General features: G+C 39.0%; 1 protein-coding gene across 8 annotated transcripts; it reads right to left on the reverse strand.

The window, feature by feature from the left end:
* On the reverse strand, positions 1–26,004 carry thoc2 (THO complex 2). Of its 8 annotated transcripts, none has more exons than XM_028030986.1 (39): positions 25,873–26,004; positions 23,153–23,208; positions 22,790–22,881; positions 22,438–22,489; positions 22,265–22,335; positions 21,831–21,952; positions 21,611–21,744; positions 20,720–20,880; positions 20,002–20,094; positions 19,656–19,811; positions 19,252–19,424; positions 18,938–19,133; positions 18,820–18,858; positions 18,583–18,713; positions 17,993–18,094; positions 17,153–17,237; positions 16,547–16,640; positions 16,370–16,450; positions 16,190–16,286; positions 15,756–15,873; positions 15,488–15,667; positions 15,225–15,389; positions 14,839–15,114; positions 14,588–14,729; positions 14,289–14,446; positions 13,113–13,241; positions 12,862–12,993; positions 12,559–12,743; positions 11,480–11,655; positions 11,288–11,390; positions 9,925–10,301; positions 9,682–9,740; positions 8,146–8,181; positions 2,502–2,633; positions 2,272–2,338; positions 2,029–2,174; positions 1,755–1,825; positions 1,006–1,046; positions 1–918 (listed from the first exon to the last, which is right to left on the reverse strand). In XM_028030986.1, the coding sequence occupies exons 1-38, from the start codon at positions 25,935–25,937 to the stop codon at positions 1,025–1,027; spliced, it is 4,674 nt and encodes a 1,557-aa protein (XP_027886787.1). In that variant the 5' UTR covers positions 25,938–26,004; the 3' UTR covers positions 1–918; positions 1,006–1,024. The 8 variants fall into 8 exon arrangements, with proteins under 8 accessions (XP_027886787.1, XP_027886788.1, XP_027886783.1 ...); XM_028030987.1 differs by having other exon boundaries at positions 1–921; XM_028030982.1 differs by having other exon boundaries at positions 1,006–1,052.
* Positions 26,005–26,023: the final 19 nt, after the last annotated feature.

Below are 26,023 nucleotides of genomic sequence, written 5' to 3' on the forward strand. Positions count from 1 at the left end.
TTAAAGTGACACTAAGAAAACTATTATTTATTGAGTTTCTTTTTTTTTTCTTAAAAAACAAAACATACACTCATTGAGTACAGCAGATAAAATCTCCAAAGGCCATTTTTGAAACAGTTGCATTTGGAGTACAGAGCGTCAGAATTTTTCTTTACAATTCTACATCTGAATCAAAGTTGAACCGACATTTTTCTGTTTTTTTTTGTGTGTTTTTTTTTTTATAAATTATGTAAAAACCTGATTAACACAAATTCACAGGAGAACTTGCATGGGACACGGGAAAAAAAAAAGAAAAATAAAAAGAATGAAATAACATGATGCGAATTTCATGTTATGCTTTTTATTATTGTACACAATATACAAACTGGTCCTAGGTATTATTTCCTCACTTATACTTGCTGTCCTACTTAGATAAAGGTGAAGATAAATAAATAAAAGGATCTAAGTAGCTCAAAAGGATATGAGGTAAGTGAGTATGGAAACGCAGGTTATATCCAATAAAACAAGCAAAAAAAAGCAAGGCCCGACATTGTACAAAAATAAAACTAAAAAACAAAAACAGTTTTCAAACATGCGATTATTGAATCCATGACCGCTTGCTACCAACAGATCATTTCATACAGTAACCACATTTCTGGTAGGAGTAACACTGTGATTACAGCAGCACCTTGTGCCCAAACTATTTTATGTATATTTATATATATATGGAAAAAAGAAGACAAATTTTATTCGGCTGGTTTATCGTTTTGAAACAGGAAGAATAATTGGGGGATGTGTGAATTAACCACAGCTAACAGGCATGGGGGAAGAAAAGAAAAAGTAAAGGAAAAATACAATCAGAAATGAAAAATGAAAGTCAATAAGTGGTACAGGTGGAGTTGTGGATGTCTTGCAGATAAAAGTACAGCTTATCCATTTCTGCTGCAGCACAGAGGGGAGGAAACAAAATGCATCAGGCGACTCCAAGAAGGCTGATTGACGAGAAAGAAGCTGAATGGTTCTTACCTTCACTGATTAGTACACATTATCTGTGCTTGTCAGACGACTTATGAGTGTGGTCGTTAAGGGAAACTGAATCATTTAAAAAAAATTATTTTTTTTTAAAAAGACCCGGGACTATTGATTGTCTAAAATGTGCTCCGTCAATATCCAGAGGAAAAAAGCTCAGGCGGGAACCAGAACCGCTTCCTTCGATATTGCTGAACATTTTTTTAATTAGTGTCTCCTAAAGTTTATTTAAAAACAGTCAAAAGCACTGATTTGTTTAAAGAGTGTGGGCAAATTGTCAACATACAGAGCAAAACGTTTCACCCATTAGAGATCAGGTTTAAGTCACAGAGAACATGGTCGGTTTAAACCCCAACATAACCACACAGGTAGGAAATATTACCTCAGTCAGACACTCTGAGCTGTTAAAAGACGAATCTGTAAAACAATTCTGTTGTATGACTGTGCACACAGCAACACTCGTTGGACCTGAGCAACACGGCCGAATAAAAATACAATAAATGATATCAGAATGGAAGCAAAAAGAAAAACCAAATTAATTCGAGACAGATTTATAAACACACGGCACACAGAACAACGGAGGAAACTATGGCTGCTTAGATTAGAGTGCCGAAGTAAAGACAAGCACTCAACTCAGACTGTGTGTGTCAAAAATATACAACTTGTCAAAAAAGAAAGAAAGAAAAAAAAAAAAAAAAAAAGAGATTACCGGTAAGATTTTCAAGTCACTGTTCACTCAAGGATATTGCTTTTTCTCCTCCTTCCCTCCAGCGCTGTCCCTCTTCTCCTTCTTCTCAGACTTTTCATGTCTGGACTCCTGCAGAACGAATTAAAGGTTCACTTTATAAATAACAAATATGAAACCAACGTATTTTTCTTACACTTCCCAAATGCGAAAATCTCTACGTACGATAATTCATTTTATGCAAACAAAATAAAATGCATGGGTTTTTATCTTAATAGGCTAGTCACATGCAGGTAAATAATGAGCGTCGCCATAGTAGCGAATGCCGAGCTGACCTTCTTGCCTCCGGAAGACGTTCGTTCGGCTTTCACGGACTCGGCCTTCTCCTTGCTCGAGGATTTGGATCTCTTGGTCTTCTCCTTCTCCGGCGTCAGTGGAGAGTCGCAGGAAGGGCTGGTGCTCTGGCTGTTTTTGGAGGAATCTGGGGAGAAAACGGTTCCGCCGTCACGTTCACTGTTTTGCGTTTCACCGCGGTCGACTCGAGACGGCTGACGACTGTCGGGACAGAAGGCGCTTACTGGTGCCGTTCTCGTCCTTCCTCCGCTTGGATTCTTGGCTGGCCTCGCGGTCGTTAACGGCGTGATCCTAAAAGAGAAGCGACGTTATTAGGCATTTATTGATGAACGCTGCGCTTAAAAATGCTCAAATGTTCTGCCGCTGGTAGTAGTTCAATGCGTCTGTGAGCTGAACAACCGCCTTTCCCCATCTGGTCTCTAACTGGTCAGTATTTTAAGCGTAAAGCGCTCACTCGTTTTCTCTCTTTCCGCTCCTTTTCCTCCTTCTTCTCTTTGGATCGGCCTTGTACGCTCTCTGTGTCTTTCTTCTCCACTTCCCTCTCTCTGCTCTTGGACCGGGCAACTGAATTAAAGTTGATGTGCTGCTGGAAACAATCCCACATGAACAGAACACAAACAAGTTGAAGCCTGACTCTGCTGCCGAATCCTCATTAATGATTTGCATCACTCTAAGACGACATTAACGACGTTGGTATCCGTTTTGTGTCCAGGCAGCGTATTCAGACACCTCTTTTTTTTAAAAACTTATAATAATTTTAATATAGCAAAACTATTAAACATAATCAGGCTGTAAGAAATCCTTACAAATGATTCATATGAACTCAGTTTTGCCAGTGACTCATCGCTGCACTCGTCTTCCTCTCCGTGTTTGTATTGATTTTTAAACATTACTGCTCGCCTTCAAAAGCCCAAATGGCCTCATGTCTAAATCCCTCTCATCTCTCGTTAGATGCTCTGGTTTTTAGGACGGTTCTGGAGGATGAACCCAATCACATAAGGGATCGTCAATAAAATTTGTCTTTGATTTTTTTTTCCCACCCTCCTCTAACATACACTCTTAGTAATCCCTGTAGCTTTAATGGCCCATTGCTGTGGTCTTCGAGAGTTTGCGGTTTAATGCAATGGATCTTCTGTCCTACTCTAGAGAGGAACAGGAAAAAAATAACACTTTGATGTTCAATGAAAAAAAAAATTGAGCCGATTTTTGTAAGTACTGGAGGAAAAACACCAAAAATGTAACGGCAACAATAACAAGACAAAAGTGCTTAGTGCCACTAAAGCCACACGAGCAGCAAACATTGATTCGCTCATCAACCTTAATTCAGACCGATTCAATTTATTTATTTATTTGGCGTAACAAAATCTAAGTTGATGTACAGTACAGACCAAACGTTTGGACACACCTTTCTAATTCAATGGGTTTTCTTTATTTTCACGACTATTTATAAGGCAATAAATCCCACTTATTAACCTGACAGGGCACACCTATGAAGTGAAAACCATTTCAGGTGACGACCTCTTGAAGCTCATCAAGAAAATGCAGAGTGTGTGCAAAGCAGTAATCACAGCAAAAGGTTGCTACTTTGAAGAAACTAGAATATAAGGGGTATTTTCAGTTGTTTTACACTTTTTTGTTTAGTGCATATTTCCACATGTGTTATTCATAGTTTTGATGCCTTCAGTGTGAATCTACAATGTCAATAGTCATGAAAATAAAGGAAACTCATTGAATTAAAAGGTGTGTCCAAACTTTTGGTCTGTACTGTAGATTTGATACTTTAGGATGAAGCAAAGACACCGTTCTCTCATTCTCTCCCTAAACATCTTGTTTTCTAATTCCGAGGCGCCTTGCTCTTCAAGTCATCTGTACTCAACCCGATGCAATATTTACTCTGCCATCAAGAGAACAATACAAAATGGCCACAAAATGCAACCAATTAGAAAAGAAGGCATACAGTTGTGCGGTCAAACAACCTGTGGAGTAAAGAAGGGATTTTCAGGAGTACTAATGGGAGTCACAATCAGGGATTAGCAAACTGCACAAATCTAAACAGATTGGCTCAGCTGCTGCAGTTCTGTTTCCCAAACATTCAACATTAAAAAATATTACAGCCACGCAAGGAAAGGAGCGAGAATAAGAGATTTCACATGAGTCATAAAAGAAACAAAATGCCATCTTCCATCTGAACAGATCGAGTTCTACAGATGTAAACGAGGAAGAAAGTTTTTTTTAAATGTATCCAAAACCCGATCTACTGATCATCCAGTGGTAATCATGATATCATTAAAACTGAATGTTTTTTAATGTCGGATCTCAAAGATGGGATAAGAAATAGGTAGACATTAGAGTTTTACTACTTTCTCCACTTTTTGCTCAATGGGAGTATCAAATATCAAATTTTAAAATATGATTTAAATGCAGTCTAGTAATGCAAATATGACTTCTTTATGTGACTGGTGTCCTAAAGAAGAGAATTACACATGGGTTTGTTTCTCCAGGAGCAGTATTTGTGTTTGTGGGACTATGAATGTGTTGCTATGCAGTGATTGCCATAAAAGAGGTAATAAATAACTCTCATCACCTTTATCATGATCACAATTATGCCACAAAATCGACCACCCCTACTTCTTGCTGAAACATCCTCTCACTGTTAGAGCTGATTGGTTATAAGCTCAAAACTGATCAAGTGGACCGATCTGATCGGTCAACTTGCATTTGAAAGTATATTTCGCTATATTCTGCATTTCATAAACGAACAGAATAAAGTCTGTGTATCTAAAGCAAGAAGATCATTGTGCTGAAGCCCCTCTATGCCAACAAGAACACTTCATGAAAACAAGGAATGTCCCTTTCTGTGCCGTTTACAGAGAACTCCCAGTTTTTAAACTTAAACACATTACATAGACTTTGGCCTTTTTTTTGACATAGAACACGCATTTCATCCATTTTGCACCAAAATTTAAATTAGAAACATATAAGTCAATAAGTAACAACAAAACAAAACAGCATCTATTACACCTCTCTTCTACAGAACTGGACCATCCAAATGATGCGCTTCTGAATTCAGAAGAATGTAAAGCAAACACCTTAAGATCTGTGTATGTATTGCAAAGCGACTGGGAAAGAAAAAAACAAAAACTATTCAATGATAAAAAAATGTCAGGAACATTTTTTTTTTAAATCTCTAAATTACCAAACTTTATAAAGTAAGAACCCACACATATGGACCCCCGACTCATTTTTGAATGTCATATCAACTACTTCTGCAAGACCTCCCGTCGCCTCTGACGCATTTCCAAACTTCGCCTCATTCTCTCCCTCTCAGATGGTGAAATGTCTTTGTCTCCTGCAGACCAGAGACTGTAACACACTTCACTTCTCATGAGCCTGCAGAGGCTCCAGTGCGTCCCAAACTCAGCAGCTACCATCTTGATGAGAGCGAGCAAACATTCCCCCTATCCTCCGCTCTCTTCACTGGCCTCCCGTCCTCCTCACACCAGTGTGTGTGTGTGAGGACTCCTTCAACCAAAAAGCAAACTTCATCTGCATCCATGTTGTCAAGGAGTTAATCTTCACCCAAAACAAAAAAAAACAAAGCTCCTTAGAAATTTGTTGTTTTCACATCATTGCAAAATAAAAGAAATGGATACTGATGCTGAAAAAAATTTACATTTGCAAGAAATAAAGAGAGAACCTTTTCCATGATAAATGAATACATTTACTAAGACATTCTGTGACAGTGTAAAGTCAGAAATTTGTAGGAAAAAACAAACATTTTCCAAAATGTAAGTTGTAAGTCCGAGTCCATTTTCCTGCATTAGAACATCTTCCGGGTTCAGATCCAAAGCAGCCGTGTTACAGCTCCTTCCTCGCAGTCTCAGGAGTTCATTGCAGATCTTTTTCCAAGGCATTCATGGAGAAATCGTTGAAATCGTTTCCACTTTGGAAAATATCCAGATGCACCTCTCCTAAATTTACCACTTCAACTGAAAGGACTTGTGGGATTTTATTTGTCGCAACTGTCTGACTGTCTAACCTCTGTAAACTTGAGTTTTTTATTGCAAATTTCTGACTTTACAATTTCAGAGAATGTTACGTTTTAATACCGCAAATGTATGCACTTCATGCAGGAAATGATTACTCTTCATTCTTGCAAAGTTTTTAAAATCAGGGTTTTTTGTTTTTAACGTGAAATTCATGTTCATGAGGTTTTACCAGCAGAAATCTACTCCCCCCCCCTTTAATCTCTACAGCAGCCCATGGGTACAAGAAGATTTATCCCTAAGGGAAACAATTTACTACTGCTACTACAAAAACGAAAATATCACCAAGAAACCAAAAAAAGTCTAATTAGAACAGTAATCGCCACAGCTGTTGGGAGTGTACAAATCTACAATTACGGATGGTAAAATCATTTAACTGAATGGGACCTGAGATAAGGAAAGGCTTTTTGCTGCACCACAAAAACCAAAAGAAAACTAACCAGAACAAAATCTGAGTTTTTCTTGTTTTTTTTAACGACGTCACTTGGGTGAAGGAACTGAAGACAGGGAATATTGATTTAAATATGCAATTTAAACTCATTGGTTCATCAAAAAAACAAACAAAAGAAGCAAGTAAATCCAAAGAGCAGAGCTGTCAGCAAGAGCTTAAATCAGGGGTCTCAAACTCCAGTCCTCGAGGGCCACTGTCCTGCAGTTTTTAGATGTGCCACAGGTACAAAACGCTGGAATGAAATGGCTTAATGACCTCCTCCTTGTGTAGATCAGTTCTCCCAGCCTTGCTAATGACCTAATTATTCTATTCAGGTGTGGTGCAGCAGAGGCACATCTTAACGTTGCAGGACTGCGGCCCTTGAGGACTGGAGTTTGAGACCCCTGGCTTAAATGGTCAGGTACCAGATTTGACTAATAATTAAGTTTCTGCTCATTAGTGACATGGTATTACTAAAATATGAATAAAATGACCGTCTCTTGCATGTTTAATTGTCCAGCTTGCTACAATTGCCTTGTCCATCCAAAAAATTATTAATAATAATGTTTCCCCCCTATCAAGCAGTCAATAAAAATGCAAATATCTCAAACTAACACACACATAATTCTGAAGTGGAAAGAAAATCCTCATCTTCCAGTACGTTCCAACCCTGGCACACTGCTCTACACATTTTAGATCAATGATGCCCAAGTCCAATCCACAAGAGTTAATTTCATGCAACTTCTAACGAGCCATTCATCTGATTCAGGTGCGTTGAACTTGGGCACACCTGGCTTCAATTGATGTCTGATTAACAGGTTTTTGCTGAACTCCAATCACTTAAATATTATCAAGGAACGGCTCCCGGAGGCAATTGGCTGCACTAAATTTTATTTCGGAGAATCAAAGTAAAGGCGGCAAAAAAAGTTAAAAAAAAAACAACTTTGGTAACGTTTTTATTTGAAGGGGTGTGCATAAGACTGACATGACACTGTGATAAACATGACCTAACACCTGTCATGAACATGAAGGAGTCTTCATGAATGTTGTCCTGAAGTGTCATTCGATAAATAATGACACTTTTTAATGCAGAGTTGACACTTTTAGTTGAGTTTTAATGTAAGTTTTAATGCAACTTTGCATAAAAATGTAGTTATTTACCAAATAATGCTAAGTTGACATTTTTATGCACTTTTAATGTAACCTTTAATGCATATTTGCATTAATAGTGTCATTATTTACCAAAAGACACTTCATGACAATAGTCATAAACATTCATGAACACTCCTTCATGTTCATGACTGCTCTTATGTCAAGTTTATGACCGTGTCATGTCAGTCTGTTTTATTTTTACTACAGTAATTTTTATTTGTAAAAAATTTTGAAAAACCATGCATCCTTTTCTTTTCCACTTCAGGATTATCCACCACTTTTGTAAAACATGTGCAGAGTTTCCTGAGGCACGAATACTGTCGATCTTGAGGCGACAACAATTGGAGAACTGTTTGGAGAATCACATTAAAACTACTTTATATTGCAAAAAGGCGAGTTCGCCAACACACACACAATCAGATCGCTAAAACGGGAAGACTGTACATAAGAGTAGCAGAGCCGGTTCAAACCTTGGTTGCAGGATCCTTGAGTTCGTTGCTACTGTCCTGTAGGGATGAATGGAGATGACAGATGAGCTGGGAGGGGGTGGGAGGTAGGAGGAGGTTGTCAGACAGCAGTAGAAAGTCGGTAGAAGAGGAAGAGGAGGGGGGAGAGAGGCCGATCCAACAGCAAACTCCTCCCTTGATCTCTGACCTTCAGAAACTGAGGCTTTGACAAAGTTATTACATAGAGGAGAGTTCATAGACTCAACATCTGGAATGTCAACACTTAGAAAATAGATAAGATCTAATAGAAAAACCCTGAGCATGTGTAAAATATGGAGTAAGTCTTAACACTAAAGCATGTCTGCTATATCAGCGTAGCTGGTATAACAATACTTCTAAAGTGCAAGTGCTGTTAATAGTGGTCATATCTGTGACTGTGTGTGTGTGTGTGTGTGTGTGTGTGTGTGTGTGTGTGTGTGTAAGTGCAGGTGTGTGCCTGTGTGTGTGTTTGGAGTGCATCCCTATAGAGATAACTGCTGCTGTCACTTACAGTTCAGGAATGGATAAGACACATGGAGCCTATTTCTCTCGTAGAAGGATTAAATAAATGCCTATCACAAGCTGCCAGTGGCTGGGCCGAGGCTCCAGACGACTCAGGTCTCACCCACTCTCTCCCTCACACTCTCTTTGTAGGGGCTTTATTTTCCACAGCATTTCTGGTGGATTCGCAACATTCATTCTCTCGTCTTCCTCGGGGCGCTGGCGGCTCTCTCTTCCGCGTATGGCTTGCCAGGAGCGACGGATGCGAAGACGGCCAGAAGCTGTAGAGTCGAGTGTAGCGGCGCTGGCGGCGGGACCGACTGGGCGTGCTCGGTGCGATGCGAAGCTGGTGGTGTTGGTGGCATGGGCCGTCTCGAGAAGCGAAGAAGGAAGAGGGGCCGGCGGCTCGGACGTGGAGACTCTCTGGAGGCGCCGCCAGAGAGGTTTGCTGGACACCATCCGTCTTTGAGTGGGCTCCGGGGCGACACCGAGGTACTTTACATCGCGTTAAAGAAGGAAGAGCTCAGAAAAATGGAGGGAAAAAGCTCTTGGAGACTATTTCGACTGGTTGAATACGGCTCCTGGTCGGAGGAAAAAAACACTTTGCCTTTGGAGACTTCTTGACGGGGCGGGAATACTATATTTTTTTAAAAAGCACAAAAAAAAAAAAAACTCCACGGGAATATAGAAACGTGGTCAAAAGATTCTTCCGAAGGCACACCGACTGCTTTCACTTCTATGAAAATAGGCATTTTTTTTTCAATATGAAAATATATAATATACATAATATTCTCTTGACTAAGTCCTTCAGGATTTCTCCCAATAGTGGAACCTTTTCAGCTCAAGTCCATGGAATGGTTTCCAACTCCCATGTTGGAGAGTCGGGAGACTTCCAGATGCCGTGCCTGCGGTGCGACAACGCTCCCGGGATGATCTTCGGAGCTGCTGGAATGTGCAAGGCAGGGAATGCTCCAGCAGACAGAGAAGAAACGGGCACAGCCTTCCTCAGGCCATACTAACCTTAACAGATGAGGAGTGGGATGGGGACGAGTGACTGTCGAGCTTTCGTCTTTTGTGATCTGAAGACGAAAAAGCAGAAGTTGTTGATCTGGACGGCCAGCATCCATGATGAAAATACCCCACCACTTTATCTCTTTCTTTAACCGGGTTTCTGCAGGTTTCACCAACTCAAATTTAAGACTTGAGAGCATTATGAATGAAATTTCGATTTCTTTGGAGGACAAACATGTAACAGCTTCTTACCCCTCTCAGATTCGGCTGAATCGGATCTCGGATTTGGTGACTTGAGGGTTGCAGTCGCAGCATTCCTGTCTCCTTTCTCCTTGTTCTTGGATTCCTTGACGGCGTCTCTGCCTGGTTCCACTGGCTCCCCGTTTCCGGCTTTGGCCTTGTCGTCTTTGCCGCTCTTTTCGTCCAGCTTGACTTTCTCCCGGTCTGCTTTCGGGGTCTTCTCCTTACCCTCGCGCAGCAACCGCTCCTCCTTTCCCGCTCTTTCGTCTCTCTGCTTCTCCCTGCGGCTCTCTGCCTTCGTCGTCTCCGGTGTGCTTCCTGGCGTCTTTTCTTTCTTTTCTTTTTTTTCTTTCCCGCTCTTCTCTTTGTCATCTTTTACAGCTTTGGTGCTGCAAGCAGATCAAAGTTTTTTTTTTTTTTTACTTAACAAAATCACTCGCAAGCAGTTTTTCTAACACTAAAATAAAAATTGTTAAATAAAGACAAAACTTGATAAAGTTGAATCAGAGTTCCTGCATAATTTTTTATGTTAAAATTTCATCCTTTTTCAGAGTGGGATTTCTTGGGATTCTTTATGAGTTTTAATAGTACAAACAATACAATCAATTTAACCATAGATGGTTTTCTTGAGAGCTTAAAAATAAAATCTCTGATTTTTTTCATACCAAATCTGATTTCCAATTTTATTAATTTTTTTCCTGAAAAAAATAAAATTTAAAATGATGGAAAATATTTTCAAAAACTTTCTTTAGTTTCAATCACTCATTCTGGCAGCTCACCTGAAGTCAAAGTCTGAATAATTACAAACTGTGAAACAAGATTTTAGGCCTTGGGTGGGCTGACAAATAAAATCCCAAGAAGAGCATTGATGGAATAATAATAATAAAAAAAAAATCCAGATTTTTCATTAAATCTTCTTTTTAAAAAAATTTATTAATTGATTTATCACGCAGCCCTAGGTCAGATGTAAAAGATGAAATCTATCAAAAATACAGACATGGATGGATGGGTGTCTGGTAGTCAAACAAATGGATAATTGAAGATAGATGGTTGGGTGGATTAAGGCTGAATGGTGGCTGGATCAGAGACTTGGCTGGAAAAATTGATGCATGAAAATAAACAGATGGGAGAATGGATGATGGCTAACAGATGGATCACAGATAAACTGACGGCGAAGGAAAAGAGTGTGAGAAATGGATAGATCTTATCGCTGAACAGGGAGTAAAAATTTGCAAAAAATCCAAAGTATTTTGTCATCTTTCCACACTTACGCAAACCTGGAATATATTCTCCATACTTTTGAAGACTGAAAATGAACCCTGTTAAACATATTTAGTCAGGAATATGTTTACATGTCATATGTGAGGCAGGTTACCTGTTGAGAGCACCGTTTCCATTGCTGGTGGTCACTTTGGCTGCTGTGCTGTTGGCTTTGTTGACTGGTTTTGTGGTCCCCTGAGATTTATCCTTGACCCGGTCTGAGCAACACAGGGTCGCATAAATTAGAAATTCAACAAGCAGGCGGATTTACAATAGATAGAGTAATAAACAGTTATTAATTACTCACCCCCGTCTTCAAATCCCCCCTCCTCGGTCTTGCTGGTGTTGGCGGCGGGCTTGCCGGTGCTTCCAGGGCCGTTCTGCTGACTCGCCGGCGTGGCGCTGCGAGCTGGCTGGTCCTTGTGGTGGAACTCATTCTCAGGGACCATGTGCACCTTCTGGCTTTTCAACCGACCTGAATAACTGCAAGACGCACACGCAGTTTGCACAAAGGAACGAGAAACCCCAAAAACAGCTTCTGAATCTCACATAGAGAAAGTTACTTCTTCTTCTGGGCAGAAACATTCCTATTTACCAACACAGATGGATTGTCAGAGGTCTACTATCTGCAGAGCCAAAATAAGCTCCTCCGATTGCTTTGCGATTAAATAAAATATTACTATTTCATAACAAGAACACCAATTGGATTCAAATTCAGTCACAAAAAAATTTCTGAATTAGCCAAACGTCTCGCTAGAAGGTCAAATATTGAAAAATCCATTTTTGGGTGGGAAGTGGGCACAAAGCTGAAAATCTCACTTTTTCCTTCTGTAAATTCATCAATTATTGTTCTTTGTTCTGAATTAGAGGTTAGAAACTTGTGATTGATCCCTAAAAATGGATGAAATCAGTCATTTCTTCATTTTCTGAAGGATTCAAAGCTACAATGTCTATCAGTAACTAAGCAGTGGGAATGTGGATCCACAGAGAAGTCCCCTGTAATTAACCTTGAAGAGCTTTGGTCAAGCTCACACTGGTCAGAACTGCCCTCCTCTCCACATCAGACTGGATTCATTTTTAGTTGAATTCATTGCTGTCTAATATTAAAAACTTCCTTTTTTTAGACTGACTCACTGCTAAAGTAAAAAAAATTGCACGCAAGCTAGAAGAGGCCAAAATTTGAACTCAATTAAATTTCCTCAAACAGATATGATTTAAAATCTTATTTTTTAGAAATAATTCCGAAGTGAATCAATAAGCTATAATCCTGCCAGATAGTTGCAAAAGCTTCTCAAGAGACTTTGTGTATGTTTCTGTTTTATCTCAAAGCTTCAAGAAAAAGATGCTAACTAAAGGCTCCACATGGAGCACACAATGCTGTGTTACCCCATTGCTAAGGCATAGAGGTCTGGCCTCTTATCCTTCTCTTCAAGGCAGATCTTGTGGACCCGGCACTCCAGCGCTTGGCCCAGGTTCAGGACCTTTGGGTAGCAGGGTAAGATCTTGGTAAGAACGATCAGAATGTTCCGGATGTGGGTGTAATCTCCTGTTTCCAGGCAGTGGACTGAAGCCTAGACAAAAAAGAATCGATTAGAAATATTTATGAAAATGCGGCATCTTCTCTGACTGTTATCATCAAAAATCACAAAAAAAAACCCAAAACAGAGAATCATAAAAAGGCCAGCTCACTTTAGTCAGCATATAGTGCCATTTGTGGACCACATGCCGAAAGTTCTCATAATCCAGCTGATCCGCTTTGTTTCCTCCATCGAACCCTGCGGCTCGGAAGATTGTCAGGAAGCCTGGATAATTCACACACTCCTACAAATTGCGCAATAAGAAGAAACTTATCAAATACCCGCTGACAATATCTGACAAAATGTCAGTTATTGCGAATAAAATGTTGCAAATAAATGCAGAAATTTGGCAGAGCTGCGAACCTTCTCGTAGACGGCGCGGTTGCTATGCCACCGGGTCACCGTTTCCAACATGCAGCAGAGGAAGCGGCCGTAGCGGTGAGACTCGTTCTCTGTGCAGCTGGCCACCGTGTAAATGATGGCAGAGAAAACCTGCAAAACAATCCAGCACAGCTTTTAAAGGGATCCAACCTTTAGCTGTAACAATATAATCTGTGTGAGAAATGTTTATTTCAGATGTAAAAACAACGCAGTAGAAATAACGCAGGCTGTTTTTATAAATTTAAATAAAATATTGTCACGAGGATGTCGTCATGTTGTTTACACTGCAATGCATTCTGGGTAAATGAGATATGCTAGATCCGATCGCTCTAACTCTTTCCCTCTTTTTTTCACGTGGGAAGCGATGCAGACTTATCTCACTTGTTGTTTCTTACAATCAACAGCGACGTAATGTGGCATTGTCTGAATTTATAGCAAACACAATACAACAAGCAACTCGGGTAAAGTTAGCCTTCCTGTGTTTACCCTGTAGGTTCCAGTACAGAACAGAACAAACCGTGTCATCAACGGCGTTGAGCAGGTGGAAAAATGGCGACGTCCACCGGTGAAAAATATAACGAAAGGCAGAACGTTTTTGAGTTTTTATGCATCTCAAACAGCACTATTTTTAGTTGATAGGAAGGTTACAACATATTAATAATGTTTATCTAATTGTGGACAACTTCTCTCAATTTTGTGATGTTTCTGGTGAAATTGTGACCATTTCCTGCTAATATTATGACTATGTTCGCATAACAAAAATTCTCATAGCCTGATACTTTGATACTGATACAACTTACAGAAGGGATGATTGAAATAAAAGACAGGGAAAAAATAATTCAGAAACAATATCAAGTAAAAAAAATTTTTGTTAATTTTTTTTTATCCAGGGGGAAAAGATTTCAGAAACAAAATCAAGTAAAAAAAAATTTTTTTTAAATCACTTAAATTCAGAAATTGCATCTTGTATGAGAAACAAATCTTAAATAAAATGTTATTTTTAAGCCACATTACCCACTCCAAGAGTCTAGGTGTCCTTAGTAACCAAAACGCTCATTATAACCAATAAAAAATAAATCAAAATCGATGAAGTTCTGCTTGAGGAAACCCCGCAAGGTTAGTATTGAAATATTCTCACAGGTTTCCTGAATCTCTTACCCTGTCGTAGCAGAGGAGAGTGCAGAAGTTCGGGGTTTTCTGCTGGTGGACGAGCTCGACGAAGCGGGCGCAGTACACGGCGTCGATGGAGGAGAAGATGCAGCGAGGGAACAGGCACAGCTGCAGGAACTTCGTTATGGTCTCGTTCTTTGTGGATTCTGCCATGAAATTTTTAGAGTCGCATGAGATCGCAGAGCAAGATGAACACGAGACTTCATGAAAACTTCAACATTTATGGTTAAATCATCCTTTGTCTGCAGAGACTGAAGACTGAATGACGTGTGCTTAATGATACTTACTGGTTAACAACCAGCTGTCTTTTTCCAGCTTGAGACGGTGCAGAACTCTTTGGACATGCTCCATTTGTTTCTTTTCTTCCTCCTGTAACTTTTCTTGCAGGGCTGTGCAACGTTCCTTCTCCTTCTTCTTCTTATTTAAAGGCTTAAAATAAATGTAAAAAAAACCTGTCAGAACAGCTCTTTATCTTCTACTACTCTGATTTCTGTTTGTCAATTAAACAGGCACACATTCCAGTTAAACAAATACTTACTATCTCAGAGTTCTCCTCGATGGCCTTGATCTGGACCCTTAGCTTGTTTACCTCCCGCTCATACGCAGCATGCGGCACGGCCAAGTCATACATGGTGAGCGACCAGAAGGTGGCGTAGAACTGAGGCCGCAGATCGTCCCAGACTCTGGCCGGATGGAGCGACATCACAGCCTCGTGCACCGGCATCATCACCTGTTCGCAAGCCGCCACGTACTTGGTGACCTTCTGCTGCTGTCGGTTGCCTTTTTCAGCCTTCTTTAGCTCCTCGTATTTTGACTGCGGTTTTAGAAAATAAAATAATTTGAATCGATTATCCAAGATTAGGTCTCACAATAGGTGATAAGAGCAAGTTTAATGGTCTGAGGAGCAAATGGGAATCCACTAACCAAGATCTGATGTGCGTACATGGGGCGCGACAAGAAGAAAGCGGCATCATGCGGGGTGTGAAACTGGTTACAAAGGACGTCGATGGAGGGAACTCGCTTTATATAATCCTCTGTGCTGAGATTGGAGGCTAGAAAACCACCAAACTGCACCAGTGTGTCGTGACACTGAAACAAAAAAAACAGAAAAGTTTCTTCAGGGTGAATATTTTCACAGTTTGGAAACTCAAAGGTATTTAAAAATAGACTATTGAGAAGGTGCAAACCTGGTCATAAAGGTGCCCCACGAGTTTTAGATGCTTCTCTCCTCCCTCCAGGAAAACGACTCCATTTCGTTGTTGGGCCATGAGTAAACACAGCGGCAGCGCTAGTTCGTGGTCAAGCAGAGCATCCTTCAGGCGCTGAGAAGATTTCTTTGTGTTCCTGATCTGGCCGAAGTAGCCGCCCTGTGAACACGGTCATATTTATGAATACCGACATCACTGCAGGGCAAACACACCCCATACACACAGATGACATTATAGACTTTTGTACCTCAGCTTTCAGCTGCTCTCCTCCCGTCATGGCCTCCAACTGCTCTGAAGTCATTTCGTCTGTGATCTCAATGCCAGCCATTTTCTGCACCACCTCCTTCAGAATCAGCAAGTCAAAACTGCGACAACAAAAAGCCACTTGAGAGAAACATGGACAGCAGCTAGATAGTCTTCTAAATTAACAATTTTATGTAATTACAAGAATGTGCATTTCGTGTTGTTTAACAAAATAAATAATGCATTGCAAGTCGAATTAATAAACAAGTGACCCTTTGCAATGCCTAGCATTAGCATATATCACAAATGTTTACGTTAGAAAGCTTCTCATACGCTGTAAAGTTACTATCACACACTTCAATACATCACTGAATGCATCATGGTAAAATGCTGAAAAAGGCAGCACATTGCTATATAGACACATTAGGTTTTTCGGACCTTTTTCCCGCCTTCAGCTGGTTGGTAACATACTGCAGAAGGCCGGCCAATTCAATCGGGTATTTTCTGAACACGGCTCCACACAGACTTGCCAAACCTTGAATAACAAAAACACAGAGATGTGACTCATATACTCAATCTCTGCATTTTCATGCAAATTCTGAGAGAGAAAACACCAACTCTGGAGCCACAAGGAGAGTGTAGTGTCGTCATGCTTCATCTTCTCCTTCTCGGGATTGGCCAGAGCTTCGATGATGCAATCTGAGGTCAGAGTTCAGAGGAACAACACAGAAACACGGCTCTTTTTTTCTTTTAAGACGTCAACAGAAACATTTACGAGCAGAAAGTGCAGGATACAGGCCAGGACGTCATAGTTGAGAGATGTGAGGTATTTCAATGAGTCCACCACCGGAACAATGAGGTTGTCGTACCACTGGATCTGAGACAACATCTGATAGACAAGAAGACGGTGGAGGAGATTTAGTGTGCATGAACTGATAACAGCTGCTATTTTTAAAGCAGAGCTAAACAAAAATGCTATTTGTAAAAGTAAATGCGCAGACACTAAAAATCAAACCCTCAAGCTACTCCTAATGGCATACAATTTATAACATCCCATAATTTTATACAATTTCAATTCCAGAGGTGTTAAAAACAAAAAAATATAGTAAATGAGACATTGTACTACAAAACCAGTTGAAATGATTTTAAATATTTTGTACATGGAGTTTTCCAAACTAGTTTTTATTTTGACTAATGAAAGCATGATTTGCAGACAGGCACAAATTGGCAGATCTGGAAAACTGCCACACCATAAACAACAACAAAGATAACAACCCACATGAAGCAAGCATGCTGTGTTACATGATAAAAACTACTTTAAAATAAATGTAATATTTGTGTGTCTTTTCAGAGTTTATCCAAACAATTCAGAGTAAAATAATTGCAGCCGACTATACTAACGTAATCGAAGAGGATGGTGGGGTTGCTATGGCTCAGTTTGCCAATCTGTCGTCCAGACTGTTTTATGTTCTCTTTGGTCAAGCGCCTGGGGAAGAGGGGGGGAAAAAACAAATAAAAACAAGAAATAAAGTGATTTCAGCAATAATATACAGTCAAATGTGTGACACTTATGACAGGCAAAAAAACACTGAGAAAACAGATAAATCTCAGCCAATTAGGATGTGTGTTCAGATGATGATTGCCAGATTTAAAGTATCTTTTGAACCAAACAACCTATAAGCAGACATTTAACACACTTTTCATTAAGCCTACATTTCAGTATAATTTTTTTTGTTGCAGGCAGAAAACAATAAGAAAAGTAATGACTTAAAAACATCAGTTTGTGTACTTATATGCTTCATTTAGTCAATTGAGTCACTGAAATAAATAAGCTTTGATATAATATTCTAATTAATCGAGCTTGGCAAGTAATTATGCAGCATTAACAAAATACATACTTCGGAACCTCACACATCACTCCAGTTAAAGTTACCTATAAACCAAATAAACTTTAATCTCATATTATTGTGGGTAGACGGTAATGCATAGAAACTAAAATGATACAATTAGCTTAATGTTGCTGTTCTTCAGTTTCGATATAAATACTTAACATGAACATTGAAGTACATCTCCACCCAAAATGAAGAAAAGAAAAAGAAATAACACTAGAGATTTAAAATATTAAGATTGAGTTCCAGAAACGTATACATTTTAGACAACAACTCACACGTTGTTATTAGTGAATTACTAACTTTATATTTTGGATGGAGAAAAAAAACGGACAGAAATTAATCTTCTTACTTCATAATGTATTTGGCCCTTTCCACGGTCTGGGCTTTTACTTTAACCAACAATGGATGGCCGGAGTAGGTCTCATTCTTCCACTGCCCATAAAGCCGGTACCTTATTGTACAAACACAAAGAGAAGAGACACTTACAGGAAGTTGGTAAATAACAATAATAAAGCACTGACAGGAATCGCCAGAACAATCCACCAACTTCAAGATCTGGAAGGATATATTTTTTAAAAATTATTGCAACATAAAGCAAGTAATTAATAATATTAATATCAGGTTGAATTCCTACTTTGTTTACTTGTGAAACTTTTTAATATTTCATCAAAAGTTGGTGCATTTTGGCTGCATTTTATCTGATACACCCAGAGTAGACAATTACGAAATGGAAGAAAATTCCATTTTCAAAGCAATATGCTCTTGAATTCATTCCTTTTCTCTGGAACCCGTACAAAAAAAACAAAATCTAATTTTAAAATTCAACAGAAGTTGCCTTTACATTTCAGCAAACGGATTATCAGAGGGGATCCAGATATAAAACAAGATGCTGAGCTTTAACATCTCACAGAGCTCTGTTCAATGTTTCAAGGTCTTTACCTGTGCTGGTAGGGAAAGAGCTTAAACAGGCCCCATAGTTCCTCAGACATGCAGGCGTTGCACTCCATTAAAGAGAGAGAGGGCAGCAACACCTGATCTGCGATGCTCAGGAAGCAGCTCAACAATATCTCCTGAAATAAATACACATTCAGTGTTAATAGGGTTTATGTGCACTGAGCTTAGGTGGACCGTTTCATGACGAGTTGTCTTTCAGAGGATTTTTAGTCCGTCACTAACCATCTTATCTTTCACTTCAGGTCTACCGTCAGATTGATACTGTGAAACGAAAACATAGAAAATGGGTCAAAAGGACACCATCACATAGGTGCGGTAATACACAAGGAAGCGGCTTTACCTCTTTCATGAAGGACTTGCCCAATCGTACTATCTTAGCAAAGAGGATGGGGTCATGGGAGAGGTGAGGGCCCAGGTAGCAGAGCATGCTGAACGTATCTTTCCGTAGATCCTCGAAGCTCTCGGTGGGCTGAGGAGCCCGCTTGTTCTTCAGCGGTTGCAGCGCACAGCCCTTTGCTCCTTTTGGAACGCCAGCTCTTTAACGAACACAGCATGATGTCAGGTTTTACTGGCGTCAAAGCTCTCAAATTCATAGTTTTTGTCTGGCTGTTGTGGGAAAACACTGGACAATCTGTGCGACATGATAATAAGTACCTTCTGTAAAGAGGCTCCACGGTCAGGTGTACAAGTTGGCAAAGCGCCAGCGCAATGGCCTTGTGAGAAGTAGCGTAAAAAGACGGCATCTGGTCCATGATACTCTGGGCGTGGTGCCAGTCTCCGATCCTGAGTAGAGCCTCCAAAAGACCGAGCTTCTGGTTGTCAGGTGGCTTTAGGAATTGGAAAGAATGGTAATTCAAATAATTAAGATAAATTAAAGCTAAATAATGAGCACATTAGTTACGAAGCTTAGCACAGAAGGGGCCACACTGCAGTGATGTATTATTCAAACTGTTCCAATTGATCATTTCTAATGAAGATATTGAGAACGAAGTAGGATGGAGTAGAACCTGACTGAGAGAGTCTCCCTAAAACAGGCAACGAACATGAGAGTTATTCACCTTCTCGTTCTTTTCTTCTTCCTTTTCTTTCTCCTTCTCCTTGTCTTCACTTTTCTCCGAGGGAAGCACGACCGTCACCAGCTTGCGAGCGATCTGCTTGGCCTCTGAAATCTCCCGTTTGTGTTCTTCTACAATGGTGGCATCTACTGGCATAAGCTGGAATAGGAGAACACAGAAATAATTTTAAAGAGGTGTATTAAAAAAAAAAAACTTAAAGCAAAGGCGTGCCTCTTTAACTATTCAAGGTCGCATTTGCTTAACACATTAGAAATGTCCAGTAAGGGACCAAAAAACCAGTGAAGAAATGTCAATGTTTTAGAATATGAGTTGCAGTTCTTCTCCTTACATGAACATAGAGATCCTCCAGCTCTATCAGCTTGTGGTTCAGGAGAGCAGCAGCAATGTGGTAAAGTGATTTTGGAGTTTCCTCGTTAGGTTCCTGGACAAGAATTACACGATATGCCAGTACATTATTTATAAAAAACATGCAAAACAATCCGTTTTTAAATCTGGTTGTTTTATTTCATCCAAGCTGAGGAGAATCTTTCAGGGTTCCTGCTTTAAAATACAGGAAAATCACAATATATTTTAATAGATTTTGTTTACCTCTGTTAATACTGATGACAATCAGAATCTATGTAACTGTTTTTGAGAAAATTATTACAAAAGGCCCGAAAATTTTAATTCTTTTCACATAGTCATGGAGAAGACTGTAGAGTTGTCTTGCCAAAAGCAATGCACACCCTCCACATGTAGAATAAACGCCACAAAACGTTACAGCTCAAGAGGCTTCCATAGACTGATGTATCCAAACATGATAATGGAAAGTTCAGTGGCTGTATTGTAGCCAGCTTTTGCAAAAGGATTAGTTGTAAGCTATAACCAAAATTAATAGAAACATTTGAAATGTGTGACTTTTGTGTAATGAAGCAATACAAAAGGTGAACATTTTTGAATAGAATTACTGAAATAAAATATTTTTTCAATGATATTCAGCTTTCAATTCACTAAGATATAAATTGCAGGGTTACAACACCAAAACCCTGGACTTCCCGCTCACTCACCTGGTAGAACTTGAACTTAAAGCCCAGTATATGGCAGAGGGTGATTGGCTCACACATGTAGGACTTGATGAGGGACAGAAAGAACTCATCTTGTTCAGACCGGCTCTCATACACCTCCAAGATGATGTCCAGAACCCGATTAGGGTCCAAATTGAAGCAGCCTACGGTGAAAACAAAGAGATGGAAGAAGAAGACAATCAGAGATTGCGGTAACACTTTATTTGACGCGTTGTGAATAAGACTGTCATGACACCTTCATAAACATGACATAACACCTGTCATAAACATGAGTAAGTCTTCATGAATATTTATGACACCTTCATAAACATGACATAACACCTGTCATAAACATGAGTAAGTCTTCATGAATATTTATGACTGTTGTCATAAAGTGTCATTCAGTTTAAACTTTAAAAATGATGTAGCTTTATGTTATTAAAGCTAAAGTTTAATCAGTAATACTTTTATTACAAATTTATGTCAGATCATGATTTTTTTTGGTTAATGTCAAGTTGTCATAACAAAGACATTTTGAATAATGTCAAGTTTGTAGTAAAAGTGTCATAATTTACCGAATGACACTTTATGACAACAGTCATAAATATTCATGAAGACTTACTCATGTTCATGAGTTTAGCTGTTATGTCATGTTTATGACGGTATCATGACAGTCTTATTCACAACCCGTCAAATAAAGTGTTACCGAGATTGCTTTGAACGACATTTCGAAAACTATCCACATTTGAAAACTTGTCGATTGATACAGCTGTAATCGATGGTGAGTATAGCGGTACGATCAATCATTATTGATAATCCGGCAAGTAGCAGCTCACATTGAAATAATGTTATAAATGTTTAATGAAACAGCTTAAGGTAGTTCAACCTTAGTACCTATGAGGGACTTTATGCTCTCCAGGACGAGGTGGCTGGTGATATTGCCGGAAAGGTCTTGACCGAGTTCTGTGATCAGTTTGGCGTAGCCCTCGTTCTCTTCCCTTAGCAAGTTAAACTTCTGCTGTTTGTAACTGAAGAGAAAGAAAAGTTGGGAAAAAATAAAGTAAAGTGCTGGATATGCATCATGCAAAACAAGAGGCGGACGGCTCTTACTTACAATAGCTTAGTCTTGATTTTTACAATCTTTTGATTAAACTGATGAGCTTGTTTTATCAATCCAAGAGATTCCAAGGTCTCTGGGTCGAGTCGTTCTTTCAGGATGGCCTCCGGTACAAAAGACTGACATAATAAAACACAGGATGGAAGTCGGAAAGGTAAATACTAGATGACAAATACTGAAGTACCAACAATACCAGTAAATAATGCCTCACATAAATGACCAATTTTTTGTATAAGCCATCTTTTAATGGAAAAAAATAACCAGAAGAGCAGGAATGTTTCAGCTGCTACACTGAGAAAATTGACTTGTATTAACAACCCAGTTCATCTCAAAGCAAGCTATGAGAGAAGCTCTGAGACACATGCATAAATATATAGTTTCAGTCACTAAAAAAAGCTAAACCAAAATCAAATGTTGGTAAAAGCGCTTACCAAACAGGCTCCCACTAAATGAGTGTAATGGTCCCGCTTGTTCTTTTCTTCTAGTGCACCAGTTTCTAAATCTGATGTAAAAGAACGTGGTGGCAAGGGAAGAGAGCATGATAAAGATATCAATCTCTGTTTTATTAAATTGAATAACTATTATTTCAAACTGTATAGTATACCTAATATACAGAACACATCTGCTAAAATTGATGGCAAATCATCTCTGAGTTCCTGAAAAACAAAACAAAGGCACGTTAAGATGAGTACAACAAAGCAATGACTCATTAAAGCAAACTGTATTGTGGATTTATTTTTATTGCAAAACGTATTAAAAACTTTAGCATAGCTTTGGTTGATCAATTACATTTTACTGAAGGGCAAAAGGAACATAAAGTCATTACGTTCCTGATTTTAAAAAAGCAATAATTCACAAAAATGTTGCAACTGAACAGTAGCAAAAGACTGTTTTGTTATTTCTGCTCTGCTTTATGGAGGCGGAGGGTTTGCATGAAAAAGAGGACATATTCCTACCATCATTTCCCCGAGGACAGCGGAAACGAGATCAATTTTCAGGTTACCCTGGACAACCTGCGAGCAGACCTCATAAAGAGCGGCCTGTATGTCTAAAGAGACAAAACACAACATGTCCAACTTCAGAGAACACATGAGAAAGCACAAGGTCCAAATGATCAGAAACAGAAGAGTGGAAGTGTTTTTAGGTTGGAATAACAGATTTTATCTGAGCATCATTGCTATCAGGTTTTCTAATGTCAGCTTAAGATTTTAACAGGGACTGTGCAATATTCAGAAAATGTACAAATGACTGATAAATATCATAAAAGTTTCTTTATGCAGCCAGACTCACATCAACAAGGAAATTATTATCCAACTTACCTTTAGTTTCATTCCCATGATCAGTTTTCTCTGTTAGCTCTTTGCAGAGTTGCACACTGGAATGTAAAATAGACAAACTGAGATTAATTCATCCAACAAAACATGACAAAGAATAGTTTTTTACAGCTTAATCAAGAAATGGCCAACAAAATCAATTTAACAGAACATATTTCCATACAAGTTTCAGTTTCTTAGGCCAAACACTAACCAAAACAGAGTGCACTTGATTACGTCTCTGATAGATAACGACCGTATGCGCCTCATAGTTGTTGAAAACAAGTTGCACAGTAAAAAAGAACTCTACAGCCAGACAACAACCCACAAACAAGAAAGAAAGCTTTTGGCGATTTTCACACGGAGCTGCAAAATGTATCTAATCTCAACAGTTATTGCAAAATCAGTGTGGGAAATCGCAAAGGACTGCTTGGGTGAAATATTTGGTACGATTTTTAAAAATTACTCATTCATCCTCTGCATGTTAATAATATATTTGGCCAGTTGGATGGAGTCTAACTCTGCACCGATTGCAGTTTTCTGGCTGATCTTTAATCTTTAAAAAGCCAAATCTGCCGATTTTGGTCAATACCGATTATTTGTCTGTAAAGTCGCTAAATCTAGCAGCGGTTGCCAACAGTGCGGTGACGACTGTTAACTGCAAATGTGCAGACATGACCTGGTGTCCAATGAAGAAAAGGCCTTCTGGAGTGTTTTTAGACACAGAAGGCAGCTAAAAACAAATGCAAATCATTATTGGCTTTGAAACAAAAAATAATTATTATTATTTTCATGGCACCTACGGATCTTTGAGAGCAGGAAAAAAATTTACACGTTTCCCCCATCAAATCAAGTGTGACAGCAGTTTTGAACAACTTCACAATTGTTCAAAATTATGATAATAAAAAGCAAAATAACTACAAACTGGACATGAGCGATCTTAATTCTAATCATGATATTTTGCATAATTTATTGCAGAAAAAAATCAAAGTAAAAAGTTAAAACAAAAAGTAATTTTAACTGTAACCAAAAGGAGCATTCTGCAATGGGACATTTCATATTCAACCGAGGAATCATACACGCTTTGACAGACGCAGATTTAAAGCAACTTTTTCCCCCATAATCTGCTTATAAGTATATGAGGGTAAGATCTGACAAAGGGGTGAATTGCTAGTAATGTGGACTTGTCTCTTAAAACTATTCAATTTAAACAAGGGCGCAATGGCTACATAAATAGTGCTTAAATCTAATACTTAATTGTGGCTACAGTTCATCTCTCAATAAAAATATATTGTTCACAATCACTTTTAACTTCCATTTGTTTGCTGCAGGGCATTCCAGATTTAATATTATGGTTTAGAGAAACATTAAAAGCGAAACATAGAAAATGGAAACTTCCTCGCTTCATTTGCCACCTGCTGCTGAAGTAACATTCTGAATGTCTTCACCAAATGTCTCACTAATCAAACACACATTAATGTAACGGTGGTTTAACTGAGGAGAATTATTCAAATGTGATTTGCATGTTTGAATGATGTAAAGCAATTTTGTGTGAATACATTGTCAGCCACATACACAAGCTCGTAGCATAGGAGTTTTAGCTTTAGCACAACTGCAGGCCTTCCTCAGATATGCGAGGCCTAAGGTTACTAACTGCTGCTGTAGCTGTGTGTAACAGCACATTTATGACGTATATAATAGATGGATCTATTAAAAATCTGGTAAATCTTCACTCATACCAAGCCGTCTCTAGTTTGAAATCATCCCTCTGTCCCAAATTTAAAAGCCTAATCGTTCACGGGGTATGGACGATCCAAAGGTAACTGTTTGAATACTGTAAAGTTGATGCTTGTTGTTGATATTCCGTCGGTGGAAACCAAGAATTAGAATTTTACACTAGCTCCCATTGCTAATTTGTTATTTCTTAAAATGCATCTAATATCAGATGCTAATAATAAAAAAAACGACTGAGTGTCAAAACAAAATGCTATCGCCTTCTTAACACCGTCTCTGTATCTCCTCAACGAGTCATTATATTGAAAAGATTGGGTGGGCAATATTAATAATAAATCATCATTTCGATTTCAGAAAATTGATAAAAGCGAAGAAAATTAAATAAAGCGCCTGAAACCGCCAATAACGAAGCTAACATTACTGCTAACTAGCCGTAGCATCAAGCTCCGTTGTTTCCCTCCACACGATTTATTAGTTTTTATATTATAAAAGATTGCCTCCAAAGTTTTGTTTTCTACTGGCTGTTTATCACTCGTCTGTAGGACGTCAATGGGACACAATCCCCCGAAGTTGGCACTATTTTTCACTTTATTTACAAACTAGGGATCAGATAAATTTAGCACTAGACTTAGCTAGGTGGATTTTAACTAGCTTGGTGCGTGTTTACAATTTTAGCTAGTCTCTTAGCGAGCAGATGTGTTTAGCATGCTAGAATACGTCGAGTTCAAAATGTTGTAAAATTGAGTCAGATTATTATATTTTATATTCAAGTTACTTATAATATGTACATTCAACATTTCCTTACGGCGATGCAAGTTAGGCCACTTAAACTGTTTGCTAACGTTACTCCTCGATTGCTACAGCTAGCATATTTCAAACACTGGCCCGCAGGGCGTTTTAGTGCTAGCTCTCACATTTTTTTGTTTTGTTTTACGGAAACTATATAACCCCCTCTATTTTGAGGAGATTTATTGACGCTCAAATGTACTCACAATTCGTGTTTTCCTGATTTTTCCCAGTTTTTGATCCATTCACCGGGGAGAATAAGTGTCGCCATCTTCCATACACACTGTCCGGATGTCTAGTTAAGCATCATGGAACACACTGCAGGGTCAAATGTAGCGGTTAGCCGCCGATGCTAGC

This window comes from Xiphophorus couchianus, chromosome 11 (assembly GCF_001444195.1).
Source record: "Xiphophorus couchianus chromosome 11, X_couchianus-1.0, whole genome shotgun sequence".
Taxonomy (NCBI): Eukaryota; Metazoa; Chordata; class Actinopteri; order Cyprinodontiformes; family Poeciliidae; genus Xiphophorus; species Xiphophorus couchianus.

Bases quoted from the DNA above. Each gene is read 5' to 3' on its own strand.
- thoc2 (XM_028030982.1), bottom strand. From the start codon at position 25,937: ATGGCGACACTTATTCTCCCCGGTGAATGGATCAAAAACTGGGAAAAA. The intron at 22,882-23,152 runs GTAAGTTGGATA...TTGTCTCTTTAG, and splicing joins TCATGGGAATGAAACTAAAG to ACATACAGGCCGCTCTTTAT. The intron at 1,826-2,028 runs GTCAGCTCGGCA...TTCGTTCTGCAG, and splicing joins CGTCTTCCGGAGGCAAGAAG to GAGTCCAGACATGAAAAGTC.